The following is a 14,076-nucleotide window of genomic DNA, read 5'->3' as shown; positions in this document are numbered from 1 at the left end:
CAACAGATTTTTCTCACCCCATAGAATAAAGACGAGTTTCTTGGAAATGTACAGTCCTTCCTCTTAAGAAGCTTATGGCCAAGCCAATGAAATGAATCAGTTTGGGAACTTGGGGTATCAGCAGGTGAGTTCTTCATGAACATAGAGTTCTGTGCTATTTGAACTTCTTGCCATGAATATGAAGTAGCACACCCCATCACTGTAGGATTCGGACTAATCGGAAACCAGGCAGAAAAACCGCTCAGTTGGCTTTGTTCCTCTCATTCTCTGCATTACCTGTCTGGCCGAGCTCTGTAAGAGGTACCAGAGATAACAGTATTCCAATCTGGTGTCTGACCTTGAAGGACTGTTGAGAGGCATCACGGCAGGGAGGATGCCTTCATTACATGCTGGGGCAAGCTTGGGAAGAGAGAAAGTCACTTTTCATACTGCTGCCTGTGAATGTATCAGGGACTGTTACTAGATTTTAAATATTGTCCTGTCACTTTCTATAGACCATATCCCGTAGGACACACTGGAAAGGCAAATCTCAAGTGTTTCTTGCCCTCCTGGAGTTTGTGATCTGGTTGCAAATGATAAACACCTCTAGGATGAAGTAGGCATTCAGAGAAGGGAGTTATAATTTCACCTGGGTTCACAGGCATCCTGGGGGCACAGCACTCGGGCTAAACCTTTGCAGATGGGTGTGTGAGGCATTTTTACTAAAAGAGACATCATATGTGAGCAAAGCCATGGAGTTGGGAAAGCACAGGACAGGGTGCCCAGGGAATATGGAGTTTGATAATGGACAGTAAGAGAAACCAGTCTGGCAAGATGAATTGGGCCATAGAGGGCTTTAAATACCAGTAGGAGGAATTTGGCCTTTGTCCTGTTAAGCGTTGGGGAACAAAATATTTGAACAGTAGGACGTGGGTCATGGAGCTGTGCTGTCAGATCGATATGACAGTCCCGGGAAAGCTCGGGTGCAGGAAGCCAGCACTTCAGGGAATGCGGTGATCACAGTGATATGGGGCCTGAATGAAGACAGCGACCTGAGGTAACGGAAGAGAGGAGACCAGCCCATAACCCAGGGAAAGGAGCTGTCTGAGATCATCCAAGAGGGCAAAGCCTTTTCGAGGAATAGGGAAGATGAAGGTGAATGAGTTCAGTTTTGAAAACGGACTCTCAGGAACAGACTGGGCAGCCGATCCCGAGAACCTCGGCCAGAGGGAAGGCCAGAACCTCGTTCTGTCTCCCTAGAGCTTTCCCTTTCGTGTGTCATAATGACAAGGTAGTGACACCAACCGGTACAGTTCCCACTGCTTCAGGTCTTGTGTTCGTCTCCAGTAGGTGGTTAAGAACCCAACATTCCCTCATTTTATCTCTGTAAGGATGAGGACATTGTTTGGGTTTTTTTAAGCCCAGTTTTTTGAGGATTCATATTAATTTCACTATCTCTGACAAAGCATCTATTTTTCCAAATTCTCTTCCAAGTTTTGTTCCTATTTATATTCTAAACATAGTTATGTTATTGTTCATGTAATATTAAACAACATCATGAGCATTGGAAAGTTTTCACTTTAAATGTTTAAGGCACATTAATTCTAATCTGAATTTATTAACACATGCGACCTTTAAAACTGGAAATTCCACGTATACATAGAAGGGATTTGCAGTAATTTTTTTAACTGCAATTTTTAAATCCATTTATATTAAATTTTGAAAAAATTTTTTAGAAAGCAAGAGAAAGATTTGGAAACTTATCTGTTGAGTTCCAAACATGCACCAGAGATTACTACTTTCATGTACATTTTTCATCTTGTTCTCACACCACCAGCCTTAATTACAGGTGAATAGACTGCAGCCGATGTTCGCCAACTTGCAACAATATTAGTTTAATATATGAGCGCGTTCTACAGGCCAAGCACTGTCTAAAGCACTGGGAATAGCATATGAATAAGACCGACAGCCCTCCTGGAAATTTTAAGACTTGTTGCGTGGCCCATGATGGTACCAATACTGAGTGCTTCCTGTGGGCCAGATACTGCGCCAATCAGGGTTCACTGTCTTTGGCAAATCACTGCAAGGCATTCCCCTGCCACCTCTTAGTGTAAAAAGGTTTCAAAATATAGTGCTTGTTCTAGACTGTACTGTTGTCCCTTGACAACAAATTGAGCCAGAGGATGGCAGTAACATTTGAGGCTAACGTTGGGTAATGCCTGCCCCACCCACCTACACTCCAATGGAAGAAAGACCTTAGGAAACTGAAAGAGGAAGGGCCTAAATCTGATTCAATCACCTTTCTGCATCTGCTATGAGCTAGGGGCTTTCATGAATATTATTACGTTTCATTATTATATTTTAAAAGGAGAAGACAGGTTCAGAGAAGTGAAGTGTTTTGCCCAGTGTAGCACAGCTAGTGGCAAAGCTAAGGATAATTTCTAGATTTTTCTGGTTCTCGTAAAAATTTAATTCGTGATAGGAAGACATTTGCTCGAAGTCACAGAAGCTAGGATTTGAACTCAGATTCAAGTCAAGCAGGGTTTCTACAAGGATGAATCTGCTTTTCTTAAGCAAAAAGTTCTAAGTAGCCGCAGGACAATGCCACTAGCCCATTGCTGTGAATAAATTTCAATGGCTCCATATTTTGATAGAGACTCAAAGGCCTGCTTGAGAGTGTTGCTTTGTCCAAGCACAGGTCATCATTCCACATCCTAGGTGCCAAGGACTGAAGAGAAGGAATATGGCTCATTTTAGCTACTGTAGTGGGAAACAATGCATTAATGCCCACAAAAATACACATGATAGGGAATTTTCCAAAGAAGAAGCAGCCAAAAAAATACAACAGTCCACTACAATTCACCTTTTCAGATGCTTAAAGTTTACTACACACCTTTCTTTCCATACTTAACCTTCCTTCCTCTCCCTCCCAAAAAAAGAGCGGAAGACAAAAATAACAAAGAAGAAGAGCAATGAATAGAAAACAGCAATAAATGTGGTAGATACAAAGCTGTCAGCAATTATATCAAATGTCAGTGATCTGAAAGACAAAGATTTATCAGTGGATTAAAACAAGACCCAGCTCTATGTTGTCTAAAAGAAACTCATTTTAAATAGACACATTAAAAGTAAAGAAATAAAGATGTGTTAACACTAATCAAAAGAAAGCTGTAGTAGCTATATTAATTTCAGACAAAGCAGACTAAAGAGCAAGGAAAATTATCAGGGACAAAGAGGCATTACATAATGATAGAGATCAATTCTTTTTATAAAGGTATAAAGAATCCTTAATGTGTATGCACCAAACAACAAAGCATCAAATACATAAAGCAAAAACTGATATAACTGCTAGGAGAAAGAAACATCTATTATAATTGAAGACTTTGACATCCCTCTATCAGTAATTGAGAGAGCTATTGTACTGGAAATCCCAGCTAATGCAATAAGACATGAAAAGGAAATAAAAGATATACAGAGTAGGAAAGAAAGAAAACTATTTGTAAACGATATGATTAACTGTAGAAAATCCCAAAGAATTGACTGAAAAACTCCTGAAACTAAAGCAATTATGGCAAGTTTTTGGAATCCAAGATGCATTTACAAAAGTCGATTGCTTTCCTATGTACAGCAATGAACGATTAGAATTTAAAATGAAAAACAGTACCATTTACATTCGCACACTCCTCCCCATGACATAGTTATAAAGTCTAACAAAATATGTACGAGATCTCTGGTGAAAGAAACCAAAGATCTAAATAAATGGAGAGAGAGTCTATGTTCATGGATAGGAAGACTCAGAGTTGTTAAAACGTCAGTTGTTTCCAGCTTGAGCCATAGATTCAATGCAGTCTGAATCAAAATCCCAGCAAGTTATTTTGTAACTATCAATGAACCGATTTTAAAGTTTTCATGAAAAGGCAAAGAATCTGAAATAGCCAACTCAGTATTGAAATAGAACAAAGTCAGAAGACTGGTACAACCCAACTTCAAGGCTTACTATCATCTTTAGTAAGCATGACAGACTTGTACTGGCTAAAGAACAGTCAAGATATAGCAATGGAATAGAATAGAGAGACCCACACAAATATAGTCAACTGATCTTTGGCAAAGGAGCAAATATAGTTCAATACAGAAAGGATAGTTTTTTCGACAAATGGTCCTACAACAACTAAACATCTACGTGGAAGAAAACGAATCTAGACACAGATCTTACACCTTTCACAAAAATTAACTCAAAATGATCACAGACCTAAATGTAAAACAAAACTGCTACAAGATAACCTAGGAGAAAATCAAGGTGACCTTGGGTTTGGCAATGACTTTTTAGATATAACACCAATATCACAATCCATGAAACAAAAATTGAGAAGCTGGACTTTTATTAAAATTAGAAACTTCTGCCCCGTGTAAGGCACTATTAAAACAGTGAAAAGACAAGTGACAGACTGGTAGAAAATATTTGCAAAATCATTTCCAACAGGACTTGTATTCAAAATATACGAAGAACTCTTAAAACTCAACAATAAGAAAACAACCCAATTTAAAAATAGGCAAAAAGTCGGAGCAGACACCTCGCCAGAGAAGATATACAGATGGCAAATAAGCATATGAAAAGATGCTCAACATCATATGGCATATGTAAATTAAAAAAAAAAAAAAAACCTGAGATACTGGTGGGAATGAAAATGGTATAGCCACTCTGGAAAGCAGTTTGGCAGTTTCTTACAAAGCTAAACATACTTTAACCATTTAGCAATCACGTTCCTTGATATTAACCCGATTGACTCATGTTCAAACAAAAATCTGTACCCAGATGTTTATAGCAGCTTTATACATAATTGTTAGAACTTGGAAGCAACCAAGATGTCCTTTAACAGGTGAATGGATAAATTGTGGTACAACCGTACAATGCGTGTTACTTAGTAATACAAAGAAATGAGTTATCTAGCCACTGACAAATGATAAGGAGACTTGAATAGATATTGGTAAGTGCAAGAAGTCAATGTGAAAATGCTACATACTGTGAGATTTCAACTATATGATATGACATTCTGAGAAGGCAAAACTGGAGACAATAAAAAGATCAGGGATTCGGGAGAGGGAGGAAGGGACAAGGTGGGGCACAGGGGATTTTTAAGACAGCAAAGTTATTCTGTATGGTATGTGACATTATGCATTTGTCAAAACCCTAGAATGTACAACAATGTAAACTATGGACTTCAGGTAATAATGCTGTGTATCAGTTTATCAACTGTAACAAATGTACCACATCAATGCAAGTTAATAACAATAGGGGAGGAGGTGAAGGGGGCATATGAGAACTCTGTACTTCCCACTCAATTTTTCTATAAACCTATAAAATCTATTATTTTTTTTTAAGTGCAAGGAGTCGACCTAATGTCACCCCAGTATCTAGAAAAATCTCTCAGGTAATTTCCACTTTTCTAGCCCTTTTAGTAATCCCATCTTGATATTCTGCAACCTATACACAAAATCAAGGGTCAGCAAACGACAGCCTGTGGGCCAAGTCCAGCCCGCCTTCTATTTTTCTATGGCCCTTGAGCTAAGGACAGTTTTTACATTCTTAAATGATAAAAACTCAAAAGAATATTTTATGATACATGAAAATTACAGAAAATCCATATTTCCGTGGCACAGCCATGCTCATTTGTTTGTGAATTGCCTAGGGCAACAGAGTCAAGTCACTGCCACAAAAATTGAATAGCTCTCAAATCTAAAATATTTATGATGTGGCTCTTTTGGGGCGTGGGGGAGTAAGAGGGCAGGATTTTCATAGTTTAGTGTGGCTCTTCACACTAAAAAGTTTGCTAACTCCAGTACTAAATGGTAAAATTATAGTCTATATACAATAATGAGGAAAAAGAAAAGAGAAAGAAATTGTTTCAAATATATAAATGGATGCATGACATATCCAAAAAGTAAATACAGGTAGAGGCTACAGTTCTATTTTATTATAACCAGTCAGAAGGCCTGGGCTGATTTTATTCTTTCTTCCTCCACGGATGAATTTTAATGACATACAGAAATAATAATACTGCAGTGAAACAGATTTTTAACAAGAAGTTTCTGCAGGCCACCTGTTACCAAGCTACACAATAATCACTATGTTCTTAGTGCATAGGGACTTCTTTTTACTCTCAGTGGAAGCAGGAGGACCTGTAGGGACAATGGACAAGAATGCAGGTGATTCAGGAGGGCCAGCCAGCAGGTCGGGCTTCTGGTGGCAGATGCCCACTGATCAGTAGACGGAGGATCTAGTTCCCTCAGCTTCTGTGAAAGGGGCACAATACTGCTGCCCCTCCCCGCCCCGCCCCTGTCAGGACACTCAACAATAGGCAGCTCCTCCCATAAAAGAAGCGGGAGGCTGGGAGGAGGGCAGTCGCACATTCACAAATATCTGCTACACATTTGCAAAATCCGGTGTCACCTCCAGAGGAGGGTTCAAAGATGGACCAGAGATGAACCAGATATGGAACATGTCTTCAAGAAGCTTCGGCTTTATTTTTAATGCTAAAATCCAAACAAACTTAAATTAATCCATGCTCAGTAAAGGAACACCAGCTATACAAGGCAAAAATCCCCGGATTAGAAATGCAGTTTGCTTCATTTCACCACCAATATGCCAGGGAGTTGAAGAGAAGCAAACCCAGTGCACGCCTCTATCGGTGAAGACCAACCGGAAGTGTGCAGACCATGCTGGGCACCAAATGGCATGCACACAGGTGTCCTTACCAGCCTCAGGAGTCAGAACCCCAAACTAGAAACAACCCAAAAGCCTCTTCAGTCAGAGCATGGATCGGTTATGGCGCATTTCCATAACAGAGCACTGTGCAGATGAACAAGCGACAGCCGCAGGAAACTATATGGGTAAATCTGGACAAACATAAAGAAGCCAGATGTGAAGGAGCACAAACTTTAACTCCATATATGAAACAGACCAAACTAAGATGTCGCTGTTTTTGAAAACTGTAGTTTTAGAGGTCAGAATAGCGTGTCTTTTGGGACAGAGGGAGGAGGTGGTCATGGGAGAGGGTGAGGCAGGGCCCTCTGGGGTGCAGGCTGTGTTGCTTCTAGCCTAGTGGGGATTAGATGGGGCTTCGTGAAAGTGCACTAAACTGGACATTCAGGTTTTATGCACTTTCCTGGAGGTGTATTATATTCACAATGAAAGAGTTTTACCAAAAGACAAGTGGAGACTTAATCAGATCCATTGGAATCAAATTCCTTTTTTTATAAGATAAAGTACCTTATCCTTAAGTCACACTTTCCAGGAACCCCTGGTGTTTATGAGAGGCTATTGAGAACCTTGGCATATTCCTACAGTAATGCAAATTGGAACAACCATAAGGTATTGCATTATACTTGGTATTACTATGAAACCCTGTGCAGCCCAACTGATTCCAAATGGGTGTCCATACATCACCCGGAACGAGAGGAAGGAACAGCTGGCACTCCCACTCAGGGGCATTCACCCTGAGGTGACAACTCAAACAAAGAAAAGAGCTCCAAGTACAAAGGTACGTGGCCATTATTCATTACAGGAAAAACAGCAAGGACAGGACTTTCACTAAACCCAGTCTGCTAAGGGCCCTCAGGGGCCATTCTGTGCCCAGCAGGTTGATGTACAATTCCCACCCCCATTCCTGAATTTATTCCTTTGAAAAACTTTACAGAGGTTTAGATGTTCAAGATCATTTAGTGAATCACCTTTATTGAGAAGACTCAAATTACATGAAATGAAAACTTCACGACCACACACAACAGTGACTAGGATGTGGTGGTGTTTTTGTCATTTAGCTATTACCATAAGTTGGCTGTAGACTCTTTCAATGAACTTTAGGTCACCATGTTGCCCCTCGAACATGTCTTCGCAAGAGATTTGAAGAGTCTCTTGGAGCATCTGTGCTGGACCCAATAACGTCACCGACGTATGGCGAAAGCTCCCAGCCACGGGTATCTTAGCCGGCATCCTGTGAAGGTGCTCTGCCAGGACCTGCGACTATCTGAGGACGTCTTCTCCTCATTCTTTTAGCTATCTCTTCTTACTGGAATATGATGAGGGACATAAGGTTCCTGGAAAATCCCAGTGGGAGGCCAAGTGAATGATCTAATACCGACAAGTCACAGTGGAAGGGGTTTACACATGTCAAGATACCTGCTCCTCACAACACCCTGGAAAGGTCAGTGTGTTGTCCAAGTTTACAAATGAGGAAATGAGAGATTCTAGGAAGGGCGCCTTCCTAGAATCACTACCTTCTTGCTCTGTGCCCTGAGACAAGTTACTTAAACTCTCTGGGCTATACTTTCCCTTGGACATTTGATCAGAGTAATGGCCTGGAGTAATTTCACCCCTGAACCTGGAAACAGGAAATATAGCTCAGTACCTGCTTTACCTGCAGGAGATGAGATCAATGGCCTCATATGGGGCCTGGCTTAAAGTACTCAATGAGTGGTTCCCTTGGCCTTAAGTGTCTTTCCTGCCCCTTCAAAGCTCACCTCACACCAGCTCCTCCACGGGGCTGCCTCCTCCGCACCCCCTCCCTGGTTGGAGCCTTGACACTGGGGAGGGAGGCACCCCACTGGAGATGCCCAGTGTGGTCTGCCCAGTCCTCAGTCTCTTCGTCTGTAAATAAGCAGCAAAGTTGCGCTGAAGCTGATGCCCCCTGGTCTGGCTGCTCTCGGCATTCCCAGCATTTGAAGTGAAGGAAGCAGGAGAGGGTGCTTGTAAGTAAGGGAGCTCCCTGGGCCTCCTGTCCGCTTGCAGTAGTGAAATAGCCGTCACAAACGTCAAAGGACATGTGGCCTGCCTGATTAAAAAAAAAAAAAAAAAGTAAACTTCTACAGATCTGGGCTGGATGCCCAATCTAGGCACCAGGAGGGGCACAGCAGAGCCCGGGGCAAGTCATCCAGGGCCAGAGTTTGAGTTTAGGTCAGGCAGTCCCGGAGCCCAGCCCAGCTCTGTAGGTTACCATTTGGTTTCTCTGAGCCTCAGTTTCCTGTCTGCAGGGCAGAGGAGGTGATGGTGCTGCCCTCTCTGGGCCGTTAGGAGAATTACAGGGACTGTGCTCGTGCAGCGCCACTCAGGGGTCAATCTAACTCCACTCACTCTCCAATCCTACGTCCTCACCCGGCTTCGTTTCATACAGTTTAGCCAGTTTTTTGAGCTCCCTCTCCGTACCCCAACTTCGACTTCCCAAAAGCGGAATCCTTTTTGTCATAGGCAACCTGCCAGGGAGCGCATCCAAGAGGTCCGAAGGCCGGTAACCCCTGGTTCCGGATAGGGCCCCGAGGCCCTTGGAGTACACGTGCGGCCCAGGATCCCCGCGTGTGGAATCGGCGGAGAGGCGGGATTGGGCTTGCGCTTCTCTGCTGCAAATGCGGCGGCTCCGTGGACCGGGAAAGGAGAGGCGGGCGGGAGGGGGCTCCGGGGATAACCCGGGCCTCTGCGCGGGAGGAGGGAGCCCGCGGATGCAGGTGCAAGGACTCGCCGCCAGGTGGCGCCAAGGCCGGCTCCGGCAGAAGCCCCGCCTGCCTGCGGTGTCCTGGCTTTTCCGAGCCCATCCGCTCCGCATCTCCATCGCTGTGTCTCCAGTGTACTTCCTGCTGCCTCTTGCCTTGGGCTTGGGTACCAGGTTCTTGGCACAGCTCGGAGGCAGGGGGTTACCCCCTAAAACTGGAGTCCTGCCTGTCTCACCGAGATAGGGAAGGGAGAATTGGGTGACTTGACCCATCATCAAGCTGTGTGACTTTAGTCCTGTCATTCACCCTTTCTGGGCCTCCTGACTTTGTTTTTACTGTTTACAAAGCACTTTATTCTGATCTCTGGAAGCTGGATTTGACCCCATGTTATAGACAGAACTGTGACCAGTGCAGGGTTGCATTGTGGGAGAAACTGAACCATGTGATCTGAGAGCCTGAGAGCTGCTCTCTGCAGGACCCAATGAGTGATAGGTAGTTGGACAGTCTCCACCGGCATGGACCTCACTGAAGCTCAGTTCCACATGTGTGACAAGGGGTGACAGCAGCACCTCACACTTGGGGTGGTCCTGCACATTTAAGAAAGTAACAGGCATAAAGAGCCTGGTAGCCAGGACAACTCAGTGAGACAATGACATCTCTACTATATTCCCTCAGCCTAGGGACGCAGGTGGGAGGCTGGCTTTGTCATGTCCCCCCAGGAGGGTCTTGTGTCCTTGACCTTCCTAGTGTCACCCAGGCTCTGCATCTTTCTCTTCTCTGAGCTTTGGAAAGCAATGGAGACGGGGACTCATTCCCCCTCAAGGCTTTGCTAGTGGCCCAGAGACACCCAGTGAGAAGCCCAGTGGCCCAGCTCAGAGCTTCCATGGGGTAGGAGGAGATGGATTTTGGGTTCATGGAATCCTCTGAGGGCCTTGGTCTCAGATGGGATCTTGTGACAGTGGGAAAGTTTTTCGACCCTGAAACCTAGCAGGAGTGCCACTAGCTGGGTCACCCTGGTCAAGTCGCTGTACCTCTTTGTGTACTGGTTTCCATCCCTATAAAATGCAGCACTGGAACTGGGGTTCTGGATTCTACTTGCCAATCACTTATTGAAAGAGCACAGCAGTCCTTCCTGTGAGGAACAAATTGAGAGGCAGAAGCTATGAGAGAGTGCTGTGATGTACCCAAGGTCACCCAGGAATGACTGAGCAGCATAATCAAAACTGGGACCCAGAGCCATGCTCTCCCCTCTGAACCTGAGTCTGAATTCTCAGTTGAAGCGTGGTCTCACTTGGGGAGCCATGGTGGCACAGGGCTCTGTCCTGAGTGCTCCCGGGGCAGTCCCGAGACAGGGATGGCTTTAGAAACCCCCAGGGTTTGTGCAGCCTGGCCACAGCCAGCCTGGTCCTTCCTAAAGTGGAGATGAGATGAGAGAAAATGAATTTCCAGACCCACGCTATTCTGTGGCCGCGGGTGGGACAGTGACATGCAGGAGATGACAGCTGCTCCCTCCCACTGTGGCTTCTAGAGAGGATATGGATCCTCCAGTATGCAAGGACCTCAAGGTCATTGTACCCAGTTCCCTGCCTCCACAGAGAAGTTTGAGGGAGAAATGCTGACCACCCTGCTCCCCAGGGAACAGCCCGTACAGGCCCCTCCTTCAGACATGGAGTCCAGAGTCAGGAGGAAATCAATGTCCCAATACTGAGGCTACGGCTGCCCACACATCTGCCTGTCCTCGGGGCCAAACCAAGCAGTCCCGGCGGACCTCCCTCTGCAGAGTGGGAGGGCACCAATCAATCTGGCTGTGTACCTGTGGGCAGGTCTCTTTGCCTCTCTGAGCCAGTTTCCTCATGTGAAAACTGGGCATGACATTGACTTTTTAGAGCTCCCAAGGGAATGAATGAAAAGGGGTTACATCTAGGAAAGAGGACCTTCTCTCCCCCACCTCAACTGACCCCAGCGAAGGTTCCTATAGCCCCCAACACTGCCCTCTTTGCCTGAAACCTTGTGGTCACAGGAGGGAGCAGCTGTGTCGTGGGCATTACTCCAGCCAGATGTGTGTACTCTTATTTAATCTTCACACTGGGAGGTAAGAATTAGTCCTCCCTTTTTCACAGATGGAGAAACTGAGTCACAGAGAACCGAGTCCTTTCTTTCCTGCTATCTGGATGTAGCCAAGGGGTAGAAATTAGGAAGAGACCTTGGGGTTGGGGAGACACAGGCTAGTCCAGGGCCAGTTGTGGGTAGGTATTGTCTTTAGCACAGGGTTCCAGGAGTGAACAGGACAGACTCAGTCCTGCCCCTCAGAGTTCATGGCAGGAAGGGCAGGAACACAGACAGGAAACAGACTCAGTTCCCAAACACTGACCTCAGTTCGCCCTTGTGCCGTGCTGCTCAGCGGGGGCTCCTGTGCAGGGGTGTAGTGGGAGGGTGGAGGAGAGGCTGACCTGGTCTGGGGGCTCAGACAAGGCCCAGAGAAGGTCTGAAGGATGAATAGGAGCCAAGGAGATGATCAGGGTACAGATCTGGGTCTGGAAACCAGTTCAGTTATCCAGGAGTGGAGAGGGGCAGGGGCCAGTTTGTGGAGATGAGAATGGATTTTAAACTCCATTTGAACCACACTGGGAAGTCACTGAGGGTGTTAAGCAGGGAGTGGGGGGGTGGGTTCAGATTCAGTGTAGAGATGTTTGGTGCCCCTCTGCACAGCCTGCAGCAGGACAGCACCCTGTCCTAGGGAGAAGGCGGCTAATTCTGGATCAAAAGAGCAGGGCCCACTGGACTTGATAAATTCAGTGGAAGGGGGAGAGGAAGGAGGCTACAGTGACCTCTGGTGTAGTTGGTCTGGGGCGTGCCCTTCACACAGTGGACAATGGGGAAAGGGCAGGAAAGGGGGACGCTAATGGGCCAGCATCACTGGGCCCAGGGCGACTTCCCGGGAGGTTTCTGGCTGCCAAAAGTGAGGCTGGGCTTGTGGGCTCAGGCTAGAGGAGCCCCAACATTGGAGAGGAGAGGGGGCCTGGGAGGGGGAAAGTTCGAAGGGGCAGGCAGGAGAAGCAAGTGGTAAATGCCAGGGCAGGTGGAGTAGCAAGGACAAGGACTGGTCTTCACAGTTGGTGTCCCCAGGAAGATCAGTGAGCGCAGAAGAGGACCTGTGCTGGGTGGGCTGCTGAGGGAGGGTGGAGGCCGGGATGTGGTGAGTCAGTGTGTGCAGGGTGGATGACGTGCAGGGTCGATGAGGGGGTCTCGAGTGAGGGGATGGCGGGAGGCAGAAGGCGGGAGGCAGCAGGAAGAAGGCCGCCGCCTCAGTGGAGTGCAAGCAACAGCCCAGGCTCAGAGCTGAGGGTGTTCTCGACTCAGCTCGGGCCGCTGGAGGTTTCAGTCCCACGTGGGCTGCAGGAAGGCGACTGCGGCTTCACTCTTGGACCGCAGGGGTGCAGCCCCACCTACTGTGGCCTCCTCAGAACGCTGGTATGTCCAGGGAACGTCCACCGGAGGAAGCTCCGCTCCCAGGGGCGGCCGCGGTCATTCCCGGGGTGCCTGGTCCCCGGGGGCTGGGAGAGGAGCCGACGCCATTCCCAGTCCCCGTGGCCGAGCCAGAGAGCGGGAGCCTGTGTTCGAGGCCTAGCTGTGCCGTGTGGCTCCAGGACCCCGCTTGGCCATGCGGTGGGAGGTGGGGTGGCCCAGGCCGGCGACTTCCTCCACTTCCCCCTGCCTGCCCCGGGCGTACAGCCGGGTCTCATTACCTCCCATCCTCCCCGCTTCGCGCCCCGCGTGCCGGGAGGGTCTCCGCGGCTGGGGGAGGGGTGGATCCTAATCAATCCCAGGCCGGAAATTCCTCCCGAGGGGCCCGGCCGGGCTGCGGGAGTGAGGGGGGCCCCCGGCGCAGAACCTGGCAAACCGCCCGCACCCCCCTCCTCTGAGCCCGCCCCCCCCACCCCGCATCATGGAAACTGGGCCTCCAGCCGACCCCCGCGCTCCGCTCCACATTCTTGCCTTCGGGGGCGGGCGGGGCACGACGGCCGGGCCGCCCCCTTCAGGCGGGAGCTCCGCGGCCGCTCAGTGCCCCCCTCCTGCTCTGGGACAAGCACTGCGCCCCCCACCCCCACAACTCCTGATCGGGCGCATCTTCTTGGGGAGTTAGGAAGCGGGGCAGGATCGCGACACCCCACTCGATTCCCTCAGCTCTGAGGAACGGGCTCCTCTTTATTAACCCCCCCCCCGCCCCACGCACACTTGTTGTGGTTACTCTTCGTTGGGCGCTCGCGGGGAGATCCAGGGCTGAGCCGGGGTTGAAAGCCCCGTCCTCACTGCCGGAGTTTCGCCCTTCAGCATCTCGTGAATCAGACACCATTATGCCCATTTTACAGGTGAAGGCTGTGAGGTTCGGACAGAGGAAGGGCTGGTGGAGCAGGAACTCGGGCCGCCTCCCGGGGCAGCTCCCCGGACCGCGCTGAGCACCAGTGGGCGCCCGGACTGGGTGGCTCTGGGAGGCGCGGGAGGGAGTGCGGCCTTCGAGTCCTGTCCGCTGCGGAGCTGGGCAGGGGTCTCTCTGGGTCTCAGTTTCCCCACCTGGGAAGAGAGCGCCCTCCTGGGACTTTGCGATCGGCGTAAGCG

General features: G+C 47.9%; 1 protein-coding gene across 1 annotated transcript; it reads right to left on the bottom strand.

The window, feature by feature from the left end:
* Window positions 1-7,676: 7,676 nt before the first annotated feature.
* Window positions 7,677-13,813, bottom strand: LOC111738215. Its single transcript, XM_023529428.1, has 4 exons — window positions 13,696-13,813; window positions 9,226-9,645; window positions 8,497-8,623; window positions 7,677-8,073 (listed from the first exon to the last, which is right to left on the bottom strand). The coding sequence occupies exons 1-4, from the start codon at window positions 13,811-13,813 to the stop codon at window positions 8,043-8,045; spliced, it is 696 nt and encodes a 231-aa protein (XP_023385196.1). The 3' UTR covers window positions 7,677-8,042.
* Window positions 13,814-14,076: the final 263 nt, after the last annotated feature.

The sequence above is a fragment of the Pteropus vampyrus genome, unplaced genomic scaffold (genome assembly GCF_000151845.1).
Source record: "Pteropus vampyrus isolate Shadow unplaced genomic scaffold, Pvam_2.0 Scaffold36, whole genome shotgun sequence".
In the NCBI taxonomy this organism is placed as follows: Eukaryota; Metazoa; Chordata; class Mammalia; order Chiroptera; family Pteropodidae; genus Pteropus; species Pteropus vampyrus.
The sequence above is the reverse complement of the archived record's forward strand: the minus strand, read 5'-3'. Positions and strand labels throughout refer to the sequence as shown.

Bases quoted from the DNA above. Each gene is read 5' to 3' on its own strand.
- LOC111738215 (XM_023529428.1), bottom strand. From the start codon at position 13,813: ATGGTGTCTGATTCACGAGATGCTGAAGGGCGAAACTCCGGCAGTGAG. The intron at 9,646-13,695 runs GTGTGCGTGGGG...CCTGCCTCCGAG, and splicing joins ACGAAGAGTAACCACAACAA to CTGTGCCAAGAACCTGGTAC. The intron at 8,624-9,225 runs GTTGCCTATGAC...GCTTATTTACAG, and splicing joins TTGGATGCGCTCCCTGGCAG to ACGAAGAGACTGAGGACTGG.